The sequence below is a fragment of the Panthera leo genome, chromosome B2, assembly GCF_018350215.1.
Source record: "Panthera leo isolate Ple1 chromosome B2, P.leo_Ple1_pat1.1, whole genome shotgun sequence".
Lineage (NCBI taxonomy): Eukaryota > Metazoa > Chordata > Mammalia > Carnivora > Felidae > Panthera > Panthera leo.
In genome coordinates this window covers 35051210-35070955 of record NC_056683.1, presented here as the reverse complement: position 1 = coordinate 35070955, position 19746 = coordinate 35051210, and the positions used below count along the sequence as shown (strand labels likewise).

The following is a 19746-nucleotide window of genomic DNA, read 5'->3' as shown; positions in this document are numbered from 1 at the left end:
GTCTTTCGGGGAGGCTGGGGGCGGGGGGGGGGGGCAAAGATTAACCTGCTCAGTGTCATCAAGGACATACAAGGGACAGGAGGCATTGGGGGCTGAGCCATCAGATGGTCCCAGGTGGTCAGACACGAGTGTAAGAAGCAGAAAGAGCCAGAGGGGTTGGCATCCAGGCCGAGGCAGGCAGGGAAGCCTGGAGGCTCCAGCCAACAGCTTGCGGAAAGAGAGTCTGACTCCAAGGTGAGGTTAGTGTGCTCCTTGCCAGAACAGGTGCCAGGTCAGGGTGTGGGAAGCCGAGAGCCCACAGGTGCTGGCAGGTGAGTGACTACACCTGTCTGGAAAGAAGACAGGGCAGGTGCCAAAGGCTCATCCCAGCCAAGTGGGCACTTGGCTGCCGGGCTCTCCAGGGCAGAGGGAAAAGTCAGGCCCTGGGAAGCCACACTTACTCTCCCATGACACCACTCCCTGTCGCCTTGAAACTGGTTTCAAGGTTGCGAGCTCTCCTACCCACTGAGCACACACCTGCCTGCGGTCACCCAGAGGGCCCCCCACCACTGCCCCCCGCCCCCGCCTCTCCTCTGAACCTACTCCAGACCCTGCCCTTGCTCCCATCCCCCATCAAAACTGCCCTGTTCTCTATCCCATCAAGCATTCCATGGCACCTGCTAATTCTCAAGCAGTCCACATCCTGTTTCTCCTCATTTGCATAGTGCCCCCAATTTACAGAGCACAGTGGGCAGGGTGAGGATGATTATCTCCCATTTTACATAACTTGCCCGTGGCCACACGCCCAGCCAGCAGCAGGGTTCCTCTGTCGCCACATGCTGCATTTCTTCCACAGTAATGAATAATCGTGGCCCTGCCTGCCTCACAGCTACCAGGTGGGGTGTGATGCAGGCGGAGACAGTGGAGTTAAAGGGTTGGGTGCCGCGATGTCTCATGGAGGAGCCCTCAGAGGCTGCTGGCGCCTCCCTGGCCCTCCCCCACACCTCTCTCCGCCCTCCCCAGAGACTTGAGCCAGAGAGCTGGCTCCAGGGAGCGAGAGCTCCAGGTACGTGTCCAGGCAGGCAGCCGATGGATGCTCTTGTCCCGGGATCCTCTCTGGACCTGGAGAGAGGGATTGGCCACCTCTGCCCGGTGTCAGAGGGAGCTGCTTGCTCAGCAGCCTGCCTTCTGCCCTGCTCTGCCCTTAGGCTGGAGAGGCGAGCCCGCAGGGAGCAGCTGTCCCCTAAATGTACCTGCTTTCCAGCCCCTTCCTTCCCTGAGTCTTTCAGAACCCAGAGCAGGGGAAGACCAGTTAAGGAATGAGGCTTGCCTCTCCCCTCATCCTTATTTGGAAGAGCCGGGCCGGTGGGTGTCCCTCAGCTGTGGTCCCATAGACCGGAACTACCCTCCCAATAGTGGCCCTGGGAGCAGAGCTCTTACCCTCCAAGTGTCTCCCTTCCTCTAACAAAGACACGATCTGTCTATTCCCCAGTGAGACATGACCACAAAGAGATGAATAGGGTAGGTCAACTGCTATAACAGATAATCCTGTGACCTCAAGGCTTAATACAAACAACGGTTTATTTTTCATTCATGGGATGGCAGGGATGGGTGAGACGCTCTACAGTCAGTGAGGGACCCAGGCTCTTGCCTCCTGGTGGCTGCATCTCTCGCAAATGTTGGGGTCCACTGGATGCTGTGCCTCCAGGCACCAGACGAGGGGAAAGAGCATGGGCTGGACCGTCTCTGGCCAGCAGACCCTGGCTTGGGTCTCCTGCTAACCGTGTCCTTCATCCTTCCTAGGGGACGATGGTCCCGTGAGCAGCAGCTCATCTGTGGTCAGGTGGGGAGAGGGCTTTGGCTTCTGAGAGGTGCTGTCTGCTAAATGCAGATGAAGTGAGCCCTGCCCCATCTTACATCACCCCAACTGGGACCCACCAGAAGGGTGTCCCCAGGTGTGATCCCAGAACCCCGTCTTCAGAATCCATCCCTGGATGAGGGCAGGGAATGTCTGTTGAAGAAGCAGATTCTGGGGCCCCATCTCAGACCCAAATGAACTGGTATCCTTTGGAGTGGGGCCCTGGGACCTTCTTCTTAAACAAATTCCCCTGGTGACTCTGTGGTCACTAGAACCATGAGACTAGATGTTATCAGGGGTTCACATCGTGTCGGGTTTGTTCTTTAATTTTTTTTTTAACGTTTATTTATTATTGAGAGGCAGACACAGAGTGTGAGCAGGGGAGGGGCAGAGAGAGAGGGAGACACAGAATCTGAAACAGGCTCCAGGCTCCGAGCTGTCAGCACAGAGCCTGATGCGGGGCTCGAACTCAAAAACTGTGAGATCGTGACCTGAGCTGAAGCCGGACGCTTAACCGACTGAGCCACCCAGATGCCCCTTGTCGGCTTTGTTCTGTCAGCATCTAGCACAGAACCTAGAACAGCCAAACCCTCAGAAAGCTTCCCCCTGAATCTGAAGCCTCAAAACCAAACCTTTTATTACAGAAAAATTCCAAATACATGCAAAAGTAGAGAGAAGGCGTAATGAAACCCCAAGTACCCTTCACCCAGATTCAGCAGTTACCAACTGCTGGCCAGCCTTGTTCCATGCATGCTTCCTTTCACCCAGTTAGTTTAATTTAAATGTTTATTTTTGAGAGAGAGAGAGAGAGCAAGCAGGGGAAAGGCAGAGAGAGAGGGGGGACAGAGGATCTGAAGCGGCTCTACACCAACAGCAGTGAGCCTGATGTGGGGCTCCAGCTCACAAACTGGGAGATCATGACCCGAGCTGAAGTCAGACCCTCAACCAACTGAGCCATCCAGACGCCCCTCATCCAATTATTTTGAAGCAAATCTCAGACATCATATTTCATTCCCCCAAATACTTCAGGATATAGCTCTAAAATATAAGGACTTTTTTTTTTTTTTTTTTTTTTTTTTTTTTTTAGACAGAGACAGAGCATGAGCAGGGGAGGGGCAGAGAGACAGGGAAACACAGAATCCGAAGCAGGTTCCAGGTTCTGAGCTGTCAGCACAGAGCCTAATGCGGGGCTCGAACCCACGGACTGTGAGATCATGACCTGAGCTGAAGTTGGATGCTTAACCGACTTAGCCACCCAGGCACCCCTAAAATTTAAAGACTTTCTTTTTTTTAATAAAAGAAATTAGATTTTATTTATATTTACTTTTTAATGTTTATTTTTGAGAGAGAGAGAGAGAGAGAAGGAGAGAAATCACAAGTGGAGGAGGGGTAGAGACAGAGAGGGAGACAGAATCTGAAGCAGGCTCCAAGCTGTTCGCAGAGAGCCCGACGTGGGGTTCAAACCCACGAATCTGTGAGATCATGACCTGAGCTGAAGTCGGATGCTTAACCGACTGAGCCACCCAGGCGCCCCTATTTTATTTTTTTTAAAGATTTCATTTTTAAGCAATCTCTACACCCAACGTGGGGCTCGAACTTACAACCCCAACATCAAGAGTTGCATGCTCTACCGACTGAGCCAGCCAGGGGCCCCAAGAACTTTCTCTTTGTAAAATGTACCCATAATACCATAATTACACCTACAAATCAAACAGTTCCTTAATACCAAAGACCTTTTCAGTGTGCGAATTTCCCCCGTTGTCTTACTTAATTGGCTTGTTTGAATCAGAAATCCAGGTAAGATCAATATATTGTGATTGGTCCGTTTGTCCCTTAATTCTCTTTTTATCTGTTGATTCCCCCAAGTACCTGAGGCTTTGCTGAAACAGATTCCTGCTCCCCGCCAAGGGATTCTGATTCATGAGGTCTGCAGGGGCCCTGGACTCCTCACTGCTGCCCCCAGACTGACTTTTCTGGCTGCATCCCCCTGCTGTAATTTAATATGTTCTTCTGTCCCTTGTATTTCCTGTAAACAACTGGGAGATCTGGAAGTTCAGTAGGATTCACGTTCCAGCTTTTGGCAAGGCAGCATCATAAGTGGGGTGTTGTTCTTCCCTCAGAGATGCACAATATCTCTGTCTCTCTTTTTTTGTCAAGTAAGCGTGAACCCCGAATCTGACTCCAAATTTGAACCAGAAACACAGTGGGACCCTACTTCACCTAACTCAGGCGGGCCCAGGTGCAGGGTTGGGAGAATAAATAAGTCATCGTCACCAGGTGTCCACATGGAAAGGAATCATCCTCAAAGAACTTTCGCACTGCCTACCTCTTATACTCACAACAATCCTCTGGGGGGAGGCTGTGGCTGGCATTACTATCCCTGTTTTCCAGAGCTGGAAGACAAGGGACTCCACCAAAGCCACATGCCTGGCAAGCCGTGGGGCTGGGGTGGAAGCCAGATTGCCACCTGTCCAGTTAACTCCCTTGCTCCTCTTCCTTTTTTAGGACCCAGATCAACTTCACGGTGGCCATCGATTTCACGGCCTCCAATGGTGAGTGGGGGATGGGCAGAGGAGCTGGCGTGGGGCTGGGGCTGGAAAGGGATGGGGGGCACTTTTCAGAGCTGTGGTAGTTGGCCCTAGCTGGGAGCCAGATCTCCCATATTCTCTGGCCTCATCCTCACCAAAAAGAAGGTACTTAAGCCTGGAGAGCCAAAGTATAATCAAAATGGCGAAGGCATCCCCAGACTGGACCACGGTCTAATAAATCTGGGCTCTGGACCTATGTGCCCTGAGGCACAGCCTTGCCCTTGAGGGCACCCAGTCTTCCTGCAAAGATAGGGCAGTGCTACTCTGGGCCCACAAACAGCACATGGAGAAAAAGTGTTTCCTCACGGGATTAAATCTCACATCCTTTGTGCAGGCCAACTTTCAGGCCGAGCAGAGCTCTGTGGTCCTCAGCGAGGGCAGGAGCCCCAGTTCCCACCCTCGCTGGGCCTGTCCCAGCTCCCTTCCCTCCTCTGACCTTCTCCAGGGTTGGGCTATGACCAAGTCACCAGGAACAATCAGTGCCCCACTTTACACTGTTAGAAACTTCACAACCTTCCTTGGAGTCTGGACCTCCATTAGCGGTGCTCAGTGCCCATTTCCGTGTCTGTCAGAAGGAGCCCAGGTTTTGGACTCCTCAGGTGGGCCCTAGCATCCTAGAGTGGTAGAAGTCAGAGCTGGAAGGGGCCTTGTCATTACAATGAGGAGAGTTCCAGTAACACATCACGACTCCTCACATCAATCCCAGGAGGTGAGACTATTATCCCCACTCTACGCACGAGGAACTGAGGCTGAGAGGTTAAGGAACCATCCACGAGCACACAGATAGAGACAGGATCTGTACCTTGGCAGTCTATGCCAGAGTGCCCCTCATTAATAAACAAATAGGTAAAATGCGGGCATTGTCAGTGGTGACAAGGGCTATGGAGAAAATGTAAGCAGGAAGAGGGACAGGGAGCGTTGGGGGAGGCTGTAATTTTCAGGAGTCTGCTCAGGAAGACCACACACCATGTACACATTTATAGAAAAGTGTCCCAGAGGGAACCACCATTGCAGAGGCTCTGAGGTGGGGATGGTAAGGGGCCAGGCCTGAGTGGGTGACAGGAGGGGGTGCCAGGGGTGGCAGGAGGCCAGGAGGGAGGTAAGCGGAGGCCAGACCCCGTGGGGCCTGTGGGCGCCCCCCGCCCCGGTTGGGACTGGGTGGGATAGGAGCATGGGAGCATTTGGAGGAGAGAAGAGGCATGATCTAGCTGCCTGGGGTTTGACAGGCTCGTCTGGCTGGACGGCAGTCCCCAGGGCAGAGGCCGAGAGCTGGGCTGGGCTGCTGCCGTCCTGCAGGCGAGTGGCTGGTGGTGTCACAGAGCTGGGGACAGTAGGTGGGATTCTGCATATATTTTGAAGGTTTAGCAACCAGGAGTTACTAAAGGATTGAAGGTGTGGCAAGAGAGAAAGGAGTCAAGGATAAATAAATCAAATTAGGGGTGCCTTGGGCACCCCCCACTGCATTCTGAGCCCGGGGTGCTTGGAGTGTCGACACCAGCAAATGTTCCCGTGTCCCGTGTTGCAGGGAACCCCTCGCAGTCCACGTCCCTGCACTACATGAGCCCCTACCAGCTGAACGCCTATGCACTGGCGCTGACTGCCGTCGGGGAGATCATCCAGCACTATGACAGCGACAAGATGTTCCCTGCCCTTGGCTTCGGGGCCAAGCTACCCCCTGATGGAAGGGTGTCCCACGAGTTCCCGCTGGTAGGAGGTCCTGGGAGGACAGGCTGAGGGCCCACCAGGTTTGGGGCGTGGTGACGAGCCTGGGGCAAGGGGACATCCGCGCAGCCCTTGGGCGGGGGGTGGGGGGGCGGTAAGCTGCCTGCTGTGTGTAGGGGGACTTGTAGCAGGGCCTCCAGAAGCCCACTCCCCAGCTGGCTCACCAGCATCTCCCCTCCATGTCTGATGCCACCCGCAGTGGGGTCTGCCCTCTTTTTTCTGACAAGACCCGAGTAGAGGTGGAGTAGAGACGTGGCCGAACTACCCCCACCAAAACCCCAGAAATCAGGGTAAAGGGGGTGTGCGTTGGGTATGGGCAACTACAGGTAATTCCAGAAACTCCCCGAGTTAGTGCTGCGATGGGGGACCTGAGGGATGCTTTCTCAGGCCACCTCCTCTCCCTCCCTCCCACGAGCTGGGGACGCTCAATTGTGCCAGGCACAGGACACGGGAGGACAGGTTAGTTGGCTGGCCCTTCCAGAGCCACTCAGACCCTGCAGTCATTTTAGGACGGAGTGGTTTGCCCAGGGGGCCCCCCCGAGGGAAGCAACCAGGGCTCTCGTGGAGGGGGTGCCGCCTGAGCAGGTACAAAGAGTGGTGCAAGGGGCGGGTCGGAACCCTGCTCACCCAGAGCACGTGTTGCCCTGGGGCTCCCTCCTCTTCCCCTACCCCCCACCAGAGAAGAGTCTAGGAGATCCCAGACCTGCTGGCCTCCCCCTCCCTGGCTGTACACCCCCCCACCGCCAGCAGAGCACCTGGCTGCCCTCCTTCCCACTCCTCCCTCCTTCCTGAGCTCAACCTCCCCATCCCCGGTGCCCCCAGAACGGCAACCAGGAGAACCCCTCCTGCTGCGGCATCGATGGCATCCTGGAGGCCTACCACCACAGCCTGCGCACGGTGCAGCTCTACGGCCCAACCAACTTCGCCCCTGTGGTCACCCACGTGGCCAGGTGAGTGCCGGGGCCACTGGACGCCCATCCCAACATCTTCACACGGCCTTCGTGCCCACCCCTGTCCTCTTGGGAAGGTGGGAGGAGGTGTCTCTTCCCGTCGACCCGCCTTTCAGAGAGCTCTGACCCTAAAGAGACTCCCCTCCGGCTAAAGGCTCGTCCCCACCAAAGTGTGGGGGGGCGGGGAGGGACACCGAGCGGGCCAGACAGATAGCAGCCCCCACCCCACCCCAGGACCGCGGCCGCAGTGCAGGATGGCTCTCAGTACTCGGTGCTGCTGATCATCACGGACGGGGTCATCTCGGACATGGCACAGACTAAGGAGGCTATCGTCAATGTGAGCTGGGGGGGGTGGGGAAGGGGGAGGAAAATGGGGGTGGGGGGCATGCCTTCCCGCTGCTTCAGAGGAACCCTTGGGACGAGGCTTTCCACGCAGTGGGGTTTGGGGGGCGGAGGGGGCACCGGCTGAGGAAGGGTCCTACAGATGATCTCTGCACCCACCCTAGATGGTCCACTCCCTCTAGATGCCTATGGTTCCCTTATTAGCCCATCTCTAGGACTGCTGCCCCAGACCCCAGCCCAGCCTGGCCAGGTCCAGCGGGAGCCCAGAGTGGGGGAGGCCCAGGAACATGGCTCCCCCTACTGGGTGTTCTCCCTGTATAAGGGACTCCCACCCCAGCTGGCACTCCTAGTTGCCCACATAAAAGATGTCCCACTTGGTGGCCCAGGGACAGAAGTGGGGATGGGGGTGTCTCATAGAAGCAGACCTGTGACCCATTTCACCCTCTCGACCCTCTCTTCCTCTCTGGGGCCTCACCTTGGTTTCCCTTTGTCTGTGTCCTTCCGCCTCCCCCCTTTTCTGTGTTTCTGCGTGTCTCCATCCTTCTGTTCCATTTCTTCTCTTTTCCTTCTGTCTTCTGTTGACCCACCCCTTTCTGCCCCTACCCATGATCTCCCAGGCTGCCAAACTGCCCATGTCCATCATCATCATTGGCGTGGGCCAGGCGGAGTTCGACGGTAAGTCCCCATCCCCCCAGGTATTCCCCCAGAGGCTTCAGGCCCTTGGGAATGACCCTTCCCCAAAGAGTGAGAGCTCATGGGTGGGTGTGACTGTCTGGGTGAGCACAGGGTGTAAGGGTGTGTTTGTTTGCACAGGGAAGGGTGTGTCGGGCTGTGTACCCATCCCAAGGCTGTGGGGAGGAGGCCCAGTCACTCCTCCCTCCTCCAACCCTGGGAGCTTGGGGAGGGTGGGGGAGCTGGAACACTGGGCTAGAAGCCAGGGGTTCACCTGGTTGGGCTCCTCCTGTCTCCTGGCCTCAGTTTCCTCATCTCTAACATGGGGATCTGGTCTGACGGTCTCTGTCTTGGATTGGCCTGGGATTGGAGGACAAGTTCCACTGGTGTGCCAGGCCCAGGTGCCCACCATTAACTCATCCCACCCCCAATGCCTCTCCTCACACAGCCATGGTGGAGCTGGATGGTGATGATGTGCGGATCTCCTCCCGGGGGAAGCTGGCAGAACGGGACATTGTCCAGGTGAAACCCAAATCCTGCCTGCTCCAAGGAAGATGCAAGAGCCCCTCTAGCCAGGCTGGCCTTATACACCCCCCTTTTAGAGACTTCTCTAGAAAGGGGCCCTGGAGAGAGCCCCAGAGTGGCCTGGCCACCGGAGAAGGGAGCGGGAATCAGTGCTTGGGTCACACTTCTCCCCCAGCTGGACCCCTCTCTCCCATGTCTGAGACTCACCCCTAATGTTGTTACCCCGACCAGAATGCTCTGCCAGTGCTCTCCCTGAGCCCCCAGGTCTCCTTGGCCTCCTGCATGCAGAGCACTCACACTTGATATTTGCACCTTCCATTGTCTTCTGCTGGGCCGCCTTCCCAGTGGGAGGGCAAACCCTTGAAGGGGGGGCGGTGTCTATAGTGTTGCTGCGGCCCTCTCCGCCCTCTCCGAGAAAGGGCAGTGCTTGCTTAATTGAAGCCCTGTCTGAACATCCCATGTAGGATGGCAGATGTAATGAGCAGACAGGTCTTTGTCCTCAGGGTGTCCCTGCCCAGTCAAGCCTCAGAATGCACCTTAGTAAGCACTTCTGTCTGTGAATCTCCTGCAGACTGAGTCCGTAGTGTTTAGGAGATTGGGAATAAAAACTGACATTCTCCAGAACCCCTGGATTAAAAAGAAAAGAAAAAAAAGGAGGGGATGGAGGAGGGTTCATTCCAGGGGTAGAGAGCAAAGAGAGGAGGCTAGACCTCAGAGCAGGGGCAATCTGGGAGGGGGGACCCTTGCATAGAAACGCCTAGAGCCAGGAATGCGCTGAGGCATTCAAGGGGTGGTGAGGGGCTCAAGGGGCCTGGGAGGAAGTCAGAGGGGCCTGACTTTAGGTGTCAGCGCGAGAGAGAAGAGAAGTGGAGCCAAAGAGAGAGAGGTGGGGGGAGATGGGAAGGCCCGCTCTTACAAGCCAAGGGGCTCAGTCAGCGTTTCCTGAGCACCGGCTAAGTCCCTGTGTTGGTGCCAGGACTTCAGAGATTAAGTGCTCTTGTTTGGTGATGTATCCTGGCATGACGTAGATACTCAGTACGAATCTGTTGAGTGAATGAGAGAACAGGGGCTATGAGAATTCACCACCATGGGGAGGGGGTGAGTGCAGAGGGCCGCGGCTGAGGAGGAATAGGACAGGAACCCAGGCCTGGAGATGTGGGGGCTGTGGTCCAGCCGGAGACCCTGCCTGACCCTGCCTTTCCTCTGGCCAGTTCGTGCCCTTCAGGGACTACGTGGACCGCACTGGCAACCACGTGCTGAGCATGGCCCGCCTGGCCCGCGATGTGCTGGCCGAGATCCCTGACCAGCTGGTGTCCTACATGAAGTCACAGGGCATCCGCCCGCGCCCCCCGCCTGCGGCCCCAGAGCCCTCGCCCCCACAGTCCCCAGCCCGCACGCCCCCTGCTTCCCCCCTGCACACACACATCTGAGCCCTCTTCCCGAAGAAGTCCCCTGGCCTGTGGCGGGCGGCTGGGGCCCGGGGAGGCCAGTGGAAGTGTAGGCGGGGTCTCCAATTTGCCCCGCCCAGCGGGGGGAAGTATAGGCGGGGTCTCTTGCAATTTGCCCCGCCCAGCCTTTGTAACATGTGTGCCTGGGAGGCCAGCAGGAGGCGGGGCCTCTGAAGACTCCTCTCTAATTTCCTAGCCTTATGGCCCAACCCAGGGAATTGGGAGGGTACAGGTGGTGGAGGTGAGGTTCTGGGCCCCTGCCCTTCTCATTTCCCCCCCCCCGATACCTGGTTCTGGCCCAGCCAGGAAGGTGTTAACAGTGAGGAGAATTGAGATCCCCCTCGGCCCACCTGGCAATCCCGTCTGCTCCTATATGGCCGTGAAGCCTGGACTGGGCCTCCCTCCTCCTGTGGTGTCTATTTCTATACCTGGCCCCTGCCCTCCTACCCCAGTATCTATCCCATCCCTATTTCCAGTGAACCCTGTGAGGCTGCTGGGTTTGCAGGGATGCCTGAACATGTGACCCTTCCCAGGGACACCTGCATGCTCTGGGAGCCCTGCGGACCCATGCAGGGGAGGCTGTGAGGGGAGGCCGTAGGCCGCATGGTGGGCTAGGAATGGAGGCCTTTTGGGCACGGGGTCCTTTCTGGTGCCTCTCAAGCCCAGAAGGACATGGTTTTAGATACACAGATCCACAGGCCTTTCCTTGGTGTAGACCCACAGGCATCTCTACAGCTGACTTCTGATTCCAGGCATCCCCTCCTCTTGCCAGAGCTGCCTGGGGCCCCTGGAGCCTAGGCCTCTGCTACCCCCCATGGAGGCCTTGGAAGGAGCAGTCCAGCCCCAGCACTCCTACACTGCCCCTCTGACCCACGGGGATAAGAGATAGAGGTCCTGGGTTCAAGCCCTGCCTCTAGCTGCTGCCCGTGGGAACCCAAGCAAGGCCCTCCTGCCTTCTGGGTCTCAGTTTCCACATCTGTAAGTCAAGAGGGTTGACCAGATGGTCCCAGATTTACCTTCAGCTCTGATGTCCTGAGAGTCCATTCATGCCACGCCCAGCTCCCCCATCCCACTCCTTAGCAGTGCCACCCCTTACCCCAGGCCGTCTTGGCCCTTGGGGTCACCTTGTTCCATCCTGTCACCCCAGATCCACCTGAGTCCTTCGGCCTTGGGCTCTGGTGTCTGAGCCCAAGCTCCTGCCCCTGCTGTGGGGAAGGTGAGACAGGTGATCTCACCCCTGGGCCCAACCAGCTGCCCAGCCTTGGTCATGCATGCCAGCCCCTCCTGCAGCATGAGGCTCCGAGGCCCACTGCACATCCCATGCCTGGGCGCCACCCCCCCTCCCCCCGCGCCCGTCTGCTGCCCAATGCCGCTTCCCTCCCTGTCATGCATGATGGTGGTGTTTCTATGCTGTCTGGTCCTGTGCCCGTCTCTGAGACAGTCTCTGTGTGGAATTTGCCTTAAACTGGAGTAAATTTGGTTCTTTTACTAAAGTTTCTTGTTTTCCTTTCCCTGTGAAAAACAGAAAATATATTGCTGTTCGACAGAGTCCAGGTCCTCCTCTCCATCTTTCTTCCATTCTTTTGTTTAATGAAGATTTACTGAGCAACTACTATGTGCCAGGGTCTGTGCTGGGCACTCAGGATGCGGCAGTGAACAAAACACAGGCCCCGTCTCCACATGGAGCTTACAACAAACACATAAATAAGACAGGAAAACCCAGTAAGCACTTAAATAGGTAGATAACTTAATTTCAGGTGGTGATAAGAGTTACAAAAACAAAGAACAGAAAATAAGGGGCTAGAGAGGGACAGGGTGATATTTTAATGAGGTGGTTAGGGAGAGCCTCTCTGAGGAAGTGAAGGTTGAAATGAGCCCTAAGGATATGAGAGAAGGAGGCACGATGGTATCCAAGGACAAGTAGAAGGAACAGCAAGTGCAAAGGCCCTGAGGCAGGAGCATACTTCATGTGAAGGACAGCAGGGAGGCTTGTGTGATTGGAACTGTATTAAGTGGGGAGATAGTTCAGGAGGTGAGATCAGGGGGGTGAAGAATCCAGAGCGCATAGGGCCTTGTGGGCCGTGGTTAGGGCTTTAGCATTACTCTTGAGTGAAATGGAGTCAGGAGGTGAGAGAGGTGAATAACATGATCAGATTATTCTCAAAAACAGGTGGGTCAGTTTATTACATTTGATCACCCACTGACTCATCCCTCAACAAGTATTTACCTAGCACTCACGCCAGGCCCCGCTCAAGTTTGGAAACACTGATTCACACACAGTTGTACCCTCAGAGGGCAGCCCCTGCCCTCCGTGTCCCTCTTCATCTATCAACCCCTGTGGCCATCAGAGCCCAGGATCGCAGGGAAAGGGGACTTCTCCCCTCCTCTGGGCAAGCTCACTCTCAGATTAGCCCTCCAGCCAGCCATTCCCAATCTGCACATCACAAGAAATTTGGGACTAATTATACCAAAGTTGGGGACTTACTTCTTATGATTTTATAGTAAATTAGAGCTGATTCATGGCTGTCCCTATAATTAGATCACCCTCTGACTTGCATTCCGATATGCTTGGAGTGGGAACCGGGTGGGGTCATAGCTTGGGAAGAGGGAAGTTCCCATAACCAGCGACCCATTTTGCCTCACCTTGGACGTCTGTGGGAAAGCATCAAGCAGAGATGCCCACCTGGCAGGGGAATCAAGTCTCAGAGCCACTGCCCAAGGGGGGCCAAGTGCATCTTTACTGAGCTTGACACTGTAGCTTCTCTCCTGGGTTATTTCTCAAGGTATGGCCCATGAAACATTGGTTTTTTGGCATGGATTTTGGGGAACTGCCTACTCTGAGCCCCTCTCAGAGAATCCCAGTGGCCTTTGGGGCATTCAAGGCTCTGATAAGTCCTGCAGCAAAGAGACCAGTTTAACTTGGTTCAATCCGGTGTTTCCAAAGCTTTTTGACCATGGAGTCAGAGAGAGAGTGTGTGTGTGTTTAGCTGTAACACTGTTACCAAGCAGAAAACGTTGAACATTCTTAGGGCTTTAAGTAGAGATCACCTCCCTGGTTCCACCACTAACACAGAAGACTGAGGCCTGCTACCAGGAGGCCAGAGGCAGGGCATGGAGTTTGGGAGCTTCTCAGAGGAGGTTGGGTAGGAAAGGTGGGGACCTTTAATTTCTCTGGAGAGAGGAAGGAAACCACAGAGAAGAAAGGAGGGCGTTCAGAAAGTCACGGCACAAAAGTTGACTTTGTGTTCCCTTGTGGGGCTGAGAGGTGTGTGTGACTGAGCTAGGAGAGGGCAGGCAGAGGAGGGAGAGGCAGCTGAAAGGCTCTCCTGGCCTCTGGGCTCCCACCCCGGGTGCAGCTGTCTTCCCTCCTCACCCCTATTTGCTCCACAGGCCCTCAGGATTAAGGACCCTGGACTGTCATTCCCCAGGTCATTCCCCTCCACACTTCTGCCTTTGGAAGTCCCTTTACCGATCTCTTGTCCACCCCCCTCAAGTGCCCCTGAATTAGTAAAAATAAAATGATGATGATAATAATCGCGATGACCAACACTCATATGCACTTATGAAGCAGCAGGTGTTCTGAGCACTCTATGTGTGTTACGAGTATCTTTATAACAACCCTGTGAAGAAGGTGCTACCATCATCCCACTTTCCAGATGAGAAGACGGAGCCATGGAGAGGTTAAGGGACTTGTTCAGGGTCACACCACTAGAAAGTAGTAGAGCCTACAGGTATCTGAGTCCCAAGGTGGAATGGGAGCATCAACCTAGTTGCCATTTTGGTTGCTGTCTCACCTTTGCTGGGCCACCTGCCCTCTCTGGATCTCAGGGTCCCCACTGGTAAAATGGAGGGGACCGGCTCTAACGTCGCTAAGGGTCTTCCCATCTCTCTTGACTCTCAGCCCTCCTGTCAGCCTATCTTCTCAGACCCTCGCCAGACCCCAGAGGCCTCCCAGGACCTGGGTTGAGGCCAGGCTGGATGCTCTCCATCACCATACCGGCCCCGCCCACACCCCCAGGGTGCCTGGCTGCCCTTGGCCTGCAGAAGAGGTCCCTGAGCCCTGCCCGGAAGGGGCGGGAGAGGTAGAAGCAGAGGATGGGGCTGACCGCACAGTTGGAATAGGCCAGGATGGTGCAGAGGCTGGACGCCACGAAAGCCACCGGTGTGGCAGGCAGGCCGCCCACGGCTGCCACGTAGCCCAGCACAGAGCAGGGCCCCCACATCAGCACGAAGACCACCAGCACCACAAGGATGAGCCCTGCGTTCTCCTGGTGCTCCCGGACGCTCTCCCCGCTGGGGCCACGGGGCCGTGTCCGCAGGAGCCAGCCCACGTGGCCGAAAGAGCAGCCCAGCCCCAGCGTACAAGGCAGGAAGGCCAGGGCTCCCAGCAGGCTGAAGTAGCAGGAGGCCTGGGCAGGGCTCAGGAGCAAGAGGCAGGCCGGGGCCCCCACGGCCCCCTCCTCCACGACCACCCTCTGGAACAGCCAGGTAGGCAATGACGCAGTGAGGCCCAGGACCCACGCGGCCCCACAGAGCAGCAGGCGGGCGCCCCGGCCAGACGGGAGGGCCACGTCGGGCCAGGCCACGGCCACGTGGCGCAGAAGAGCCGTGGCCACCATGCTGTAGAAGGTACAGAACATGGTGGCGTTGTTGGTGGCCTGGCTGGCAGTGCAGAGGACGGGGCCCAGCCACCAGTGGGGCCGCAGGAAGCTGAGCAGCAGCACGGGCACCACGCAGGCCAGGAAGAGCAGGTCGGACAGCGTGATGTTCACCATGAGGCTGTTGGTCAGGGCGAGGAGCGGACGGGGGGCGCCTGAGGCCCGGCCCACCACCACCAGCATGAGCCCGTTGGCCACCAGCCCCACCAGCAGGATGAGGCCGCAGACTCCGGCAAAGATGAGACGGAGCGGTCGCTCAGGTGTGGCTGTGAGCCCGGAGGTGAACGTGGCGTTGGGCTCCAGCCTAGGCTCCATCCTCCTGCTCCACACACACAAGGACAGTGTAGAAACCGGCCTGAGGGCCGTGTCCCTCTTCCCCTGCTGAGCGCCCCTCCTTTCCCAGAGCCCTGCATCCAGGGGGCCCCCTTGGCATGCCTCGGTCCCCTGAGACCTCACAACAGCCTGATGGGACGGGCTCGGTCTACACCGTGGGCTCAAGTCCCGACTCTGCTACGCTGTAGCTCCATGACTTTGGGAAGTTACCTAATGTTTCCCTACCTCAGTTTCCTCAACTGTAGAGAAGTAAGGAAATAAGATAAAACCGATGTCAACAGTAACCGTTACAAAAGGGTAATTTTCATGCTCCTCTTTTTAACTTCTTTATTTCTAAAACTTCTGCGGGGATGGGGCGCCTGGGTAGCTCAGTCGGTTAAGCATCCGACTCTCAGTTTCGGCTGAGGTCGTGATCTCACAGTTCGTGAGTTCAAGCCCCACACCGGGCTCTGCGCTGACAGCATGGAGCCTGCTTGGGATTCTCTCTCTCTCTCTCTCTCTCTCTACCCTCCCAACACCCCCACCCCACCCCGCTCTCTCTGCCTCTCTCCTGCTCAGGCTCTCTCTCTTTCTTTCTCAAAATAAATAAATAAACTTTAAAAATATGAATAAATAAAATTTCTGCAGGGAGTGCAAAACGAATTTGGGGGGTGTGTATGTGTCTATGTATATGCACGTGCATGCGTGCATGCACACACGTGCATATATATTTTTAAACAAAACCTTGCCTGCCTGTGAAACAGATTTTAATTCGAGGTTCAAGTAAGAAAGTGCATATGGAAGGGCTTTGAGAAGGTGTGAAGTCCCTGCCAGCGGTTCCCAAGCTTGTCTGTGCATGGGGATCACCTGAGGAGTTTCAAAAATACTAATGCGTGGGTCCCAGTGACAAGATTTCATTGATGTGGGCTTTTTTGAAAGATTCCAGATGACTCTACGGGGCGGACCAGCTTGGGAACGACCGCCTTTCTGTGGCTGTGTGCTGGGTACTCGGTGGGGGTGGGGGGAGGCACTGCTCCCCAGGTGTCGGATCTTCTCCCCCTCACCGCGTCCTACATGCTGAGAACATGGGGGGCCCCGGAGCCAGGCTGGGAAGCGGAGTCTAGACATCCCAGAGTCAGCCCAGGGGGGCTACTGTCTGCACCTGCCACCGTGCGGATCAGGCCGGGATCCCTAGCGTTCTTGGGAAGAGACTTGCCCATTAACTCAATAAATATGTCCTGAGTCTTTACCCTGAACCAGCTTCTAGGGATCCAGCAGCAAACGTGACAGCTCCGTGGGGTCCTGATTCTACTTTCCTTCCCCTTTTCTCCTACACTGGGGGCAGGGGGAGTCTGGAGAGACCCCTCTCTGGCTCGGAGCCGGGGGTCCCCTGAGCCCCTGCGGCAGAGCCCTGCCTGGGGGACTTGCTTGGCCTCTGGGGCCCGAGGGCAGCCGAGAAGAGACCTCAGGGGGGCCTGTGTGAATTCTGCCTCCAATACCACGCCACTGCAAGGTCTCAGGCTCCTTCCGGGAACTGTGGGTGGAGGAGGAACCGAGGGACCAGCCTCAGTCCCTAACTGCCCTGTCTTCCCTTTCTTCATTCACCCGGCCCAGGCCTGCTGCCAATGACAGAAGTGGAGACGAGGGGAGGGAAAGAAAGGGTCCAGGGCCCCGGCCCCGGCTCCACCTAAGCGTCCGTACCTTCCTAGGAGAAGCTCCGTAACTTCATGGCGGCGCTTGTGGCCGCCAGAGCCTGGGTTCAAAACCCCCCTGCACCACCTGCTAGCCGTGTGGCTGCGGACAAGCGACTCATCCTCTGTGCCGCATTTTCCTTAGCTGTGAAGTGGGGATAATCACAAGCCCCATCTCACAGGGCTGATGTGAGGGTTGAATGGGGTGATACAAGCTAAGTGCTCGGAACAGTGCCTGGTGCGAAGTAGGAGCTTTGCAAATGACGCCTGTTCTGTTCCTGCCCACCCACTGTTCCAAAAATCTCTCTTCCCTGACACCTCTGTCCACACTCCAGTTTGTCCCCCTGCCCTCCCCTTCTCCCTCCACCGCCTGAGCCCCATCAGCCCAGTCCCACCCTCCTTTTCTTTTTTAAAAAAATTGTTTAAATGTTTATTTATTTTTGAGAGAGAGAGAAAGAGCGAGGGAGGGGCAGAGAGAGGAGATAGAGAATCCGAAGCAGGCTCCAGGCTCTGAGCTGTCACAGAGCCTGACGCGGGGCTCGAACCATGAACCGCAGGATCATGACCTGAGCTGAAGCCTGACGCTTCCCGGACTGAGCCACCCCAGGCGCCCTCACCCTCCTTTTCCTAACCAACCTCAAGCTAAGTTGTGACCAGCGCCTGCTTGGCGGACGTGCCCTGGGAACTCACCACTTGCCTGGATGCTCCCTCTGAAATCTACCTTGAGCCCCTCCTGCTGCTCTCCTTACCTGCCTCGTGCTGCTCTGAGGTTCCTGGGCCCTGCTTGCTGACCCGGAGCCCTCTGACACCAGGAAAGGCTGGCGGCCCCTTCACAGCCCTGCTCGGCACAGAAGCTGGACCTAGCCAGAGAAAGCCAAGAGAAGGTTCTGGGCAGGTGTGTGGTCCCTTCTGGCACCCCACCTCTAGGGAACCTGAGCTGGCTGCCTCCAGCGGGGGCAGAGCTGAGATGAAAGGGGCAGGCCTGGGGGCTATTTCTGTACGGGGTCCCCCAGAGGACAGGGGCTCTATCCGCTCTCCTGGCTCCCCCAGGAATCACACCCTGCTTACCTGCCTCATTAACTCGCTGGCCTACCGGACAGAGACGTTGGTTCCTGCCAGGTCCCCAGGCCCCAGAGAGATCCATTAGCAACAGCAAGACCTGCCTCCTACCCTCATCCATGGGCACACATCACTCTCTCCAGCCCACCTCTCTCTGTCTGTCTGTCTGTCTGTCTTGGAACCTACTACAATCTAGAAACTTCTCAGAGCAGGGAGACACTTGTGGGCTGACAGGATCCAGGAAGAGAGAAGAGATTGGGGATAAGAAAGAATCCATAAGAGGGGCCAGGAAGAGAACTGCCTAGATCACAAAGTCATCCTGCATACTGTCTAGAGGTTGAATGGGGTCCGTTAAAGGCATTGGATCCAACCTTTAGTGGCTTCGGATGCCTGAACCTTTTCCACCTTGCCTCTTGCCAAGGGTCATCCAACTGCCACTTGTATGCCTTTATTGACAGAGAGCTCACTGCTGTGGAGGCATCCCTTTCAGAACCGAGCAGAGGGATGGGGGCCAAGATCGGAGACTGATTCGACCTGTAGACAAGCTCTGTCTTCCACCTCCCGCCCTCGCTTCCTCTCCTGCAGGCTCTTGCTCTGTACCTCTTTCTCTTGGAACTGTCTCTGCTTGTCTCCCCCACGGAACCGGGGTTTCCTTGGATTCAGCTGGGGAATTCACCAGGATTGAAGGATCACGAAGTTATCGTTACGCACCCTGCATCCTGCACACGCTGGCCTGCAGGACATGGTGGGTGTCATTGCGGTTAGCGGTAAGATGACGGGGACAACAACCACGACAAACATACGTGACGGGAGATAGTCCGACACTGAGGGGCCGTCTCCCTAAGATTCTCGAAACAAGCTCCTTAAGGGCACGGGAGACCGCAGCCCGGGGGGCTGTACCTTTCAGGAGGCAAATGTTGTGCCATCCTGGGAATCCCTACAAAAGCTCCAAAGAGGAGCCCACGAGTGACCCGCGGCCAGTGTCTCTGCTGCTCCCCAGGCCCCACCAGCCACACCCCAGCTGGACCTCGAGAGCACCCAGAGACTGACGACTGAGGGCAGAGAGCTGCAGCAGGGGACATCTTGGCATTAGAGCGGGTGGTCCTTGAATATGACCCTTTAGAGTCAGGTCTGGGGGAAAGGAAGTGGGGGCGGGGGGGACAGGAGACAGGAGGAACAGGGCTTGTCAGGGGCCATCAGAACATTGCTCTTTCCCCAGACTCGGATTCTGCTCGGAAGGAACTCCATACTTGCAAACAGGGGTGAATGGGACAAGGTTCACCAGCTTTGGCAGGCACGAAACAGGGGGACTGCTTGAATAAAGAGTATTCTGTCATTAACAGGCTGTATCCGTTAGCAATCAGCCCCGAAGCAGGCTCCCAGGGAAGTTTCTCTCCCTCTCCTCAGCGTTTATTTTTCATTTTGATTATATAAAGAACACCGAATCATTGCAGAAGATCTGGAAATACAAATACATATAAAAAGGGAAATAACACCTCCGCACATTCACCCTGCAATTTTACCACCCAGAGATGTGTGCCCAAGAATGTGGTGTGCTTTCCTTCATTCATTTTTCTAGACTTTTCCTTACTTTAAAGAGTTTTCACCACCATCACCTCAGCAAAGTCCTTCTTCAGAGTGCAAAGGGCGGAGTTAGTGCAGCCCTACCCTGGGATCCGAGTCCTGACCGGAGGAGGGGTTTTCCTGAACATCCGAGCTGGCCGTCTCTGTCATTGCTGTGTCCAGGCAGGTGGGACAGGAGTCGAGGAACAGGAAACCCGAGGGGTGCCGTCCTGTCCTGGCTGGGCCAGATGGTCAGAAGCAGCAGACAGAGCTCTTGGATGGCCTCTTGGGGGCCACCTCCACCAGGGAGTCCTTCAGACGGTCTTCCTGCATCTTGAGTGACCTGTGTGACGACGCCAGACATCAGTCCTCTGTCTCA

General features: G+C 56.2%; 3 protein-coding genes and 1 long non-coding RNA gene across 9 annotated transcripts in view; 1 reads left to right on the top strand and 3 right to left on the bottom strand.

The window, feature by feature from the left end:
- CPNE5 (copine 5) overlaps positions 1-10066 on the top strand; it is a 93257-nt gene extending 83191 nt beyond the window's left edge. For all 3 annotated transcript variants that reach the window (XM_042938589.1, XM_042938588.1, XM_042938590.1), the window contains 7 exons: positions 4343-4389; positions 5951-6132; positions 6970-7097; positions 7332-7434; positions 8057-8114; positions 8560-8633; positions 9848-10066. In XM_042938589.1, the coding sequence (XP_042794523.1) occupies positions 4343-4389; positions 5951-6132; positions 6970-7097; positions 7332-7434; positions 8057-8114; positions 8560-8633; positions 9848-10066 (811 nt within the window). The remainder of the gene's footprint in view (positions 1-4342; positions 4390-5950; positions 6133-6969; positions 7098-7331; positions 7435-8056; positions 8115-8559; positions 8634-9847) is intronic.
- LOC122219840 lies at positions 8849-10137 on the bottom strand. Its single transcript, XR_006202572.1, has 3 exons — positions 10061-10137; positions 9553-9679; positions 8849-9263 (listed from the first exon to the last, which is right to left on the bottom strand). It is a non-coding gene; the product is annotated as an uncharacterized LOC122219840 (long non-coding RNA).
- Positions 10138-11713: 1576 nt separating this feature from the next.
- LOC122218999 (galanin receptor type 1-like) lies at positions 11714-15384 on the bottom strand. The gene has a single exon (XM_042937282.1). It carries the CDS (start codon positions 15055-15057, stop codon positions 13999-14001), a length of 1059 nt encoding a protein of 352 aa, XP_042793216.1. The 5' UTR covers positions 15058-15384; the 3' UTR covers positions 11714-13998.
- A 1933-nt stretch (positions 15385-17317) lies between these two features.
- Positions 17318-19746, bottom strand: part of RAB44 (RAB44, member RAS oncogene family) — a 35446-nt gene continuing 33017 nt past the window's right edge. For 2 of the 4 annotated variants that reach the window (XM_042938585.1, XM_042938586.1), the window contains one exon: positions 17318-19710. In XM_042938585.1, coding sequence (XP_042794519.1) covers positions 19620-19710 — 91 coding nt within the window. In that variant the 3' untranslated portion in view covers positions 17318-19619. The remainder of the gene's footprint in view (positions 19711-19746) is intronic. The other 2 variants (XR_006202570.1, XR_006202571.1) reach the window with 2 other exon arrangements.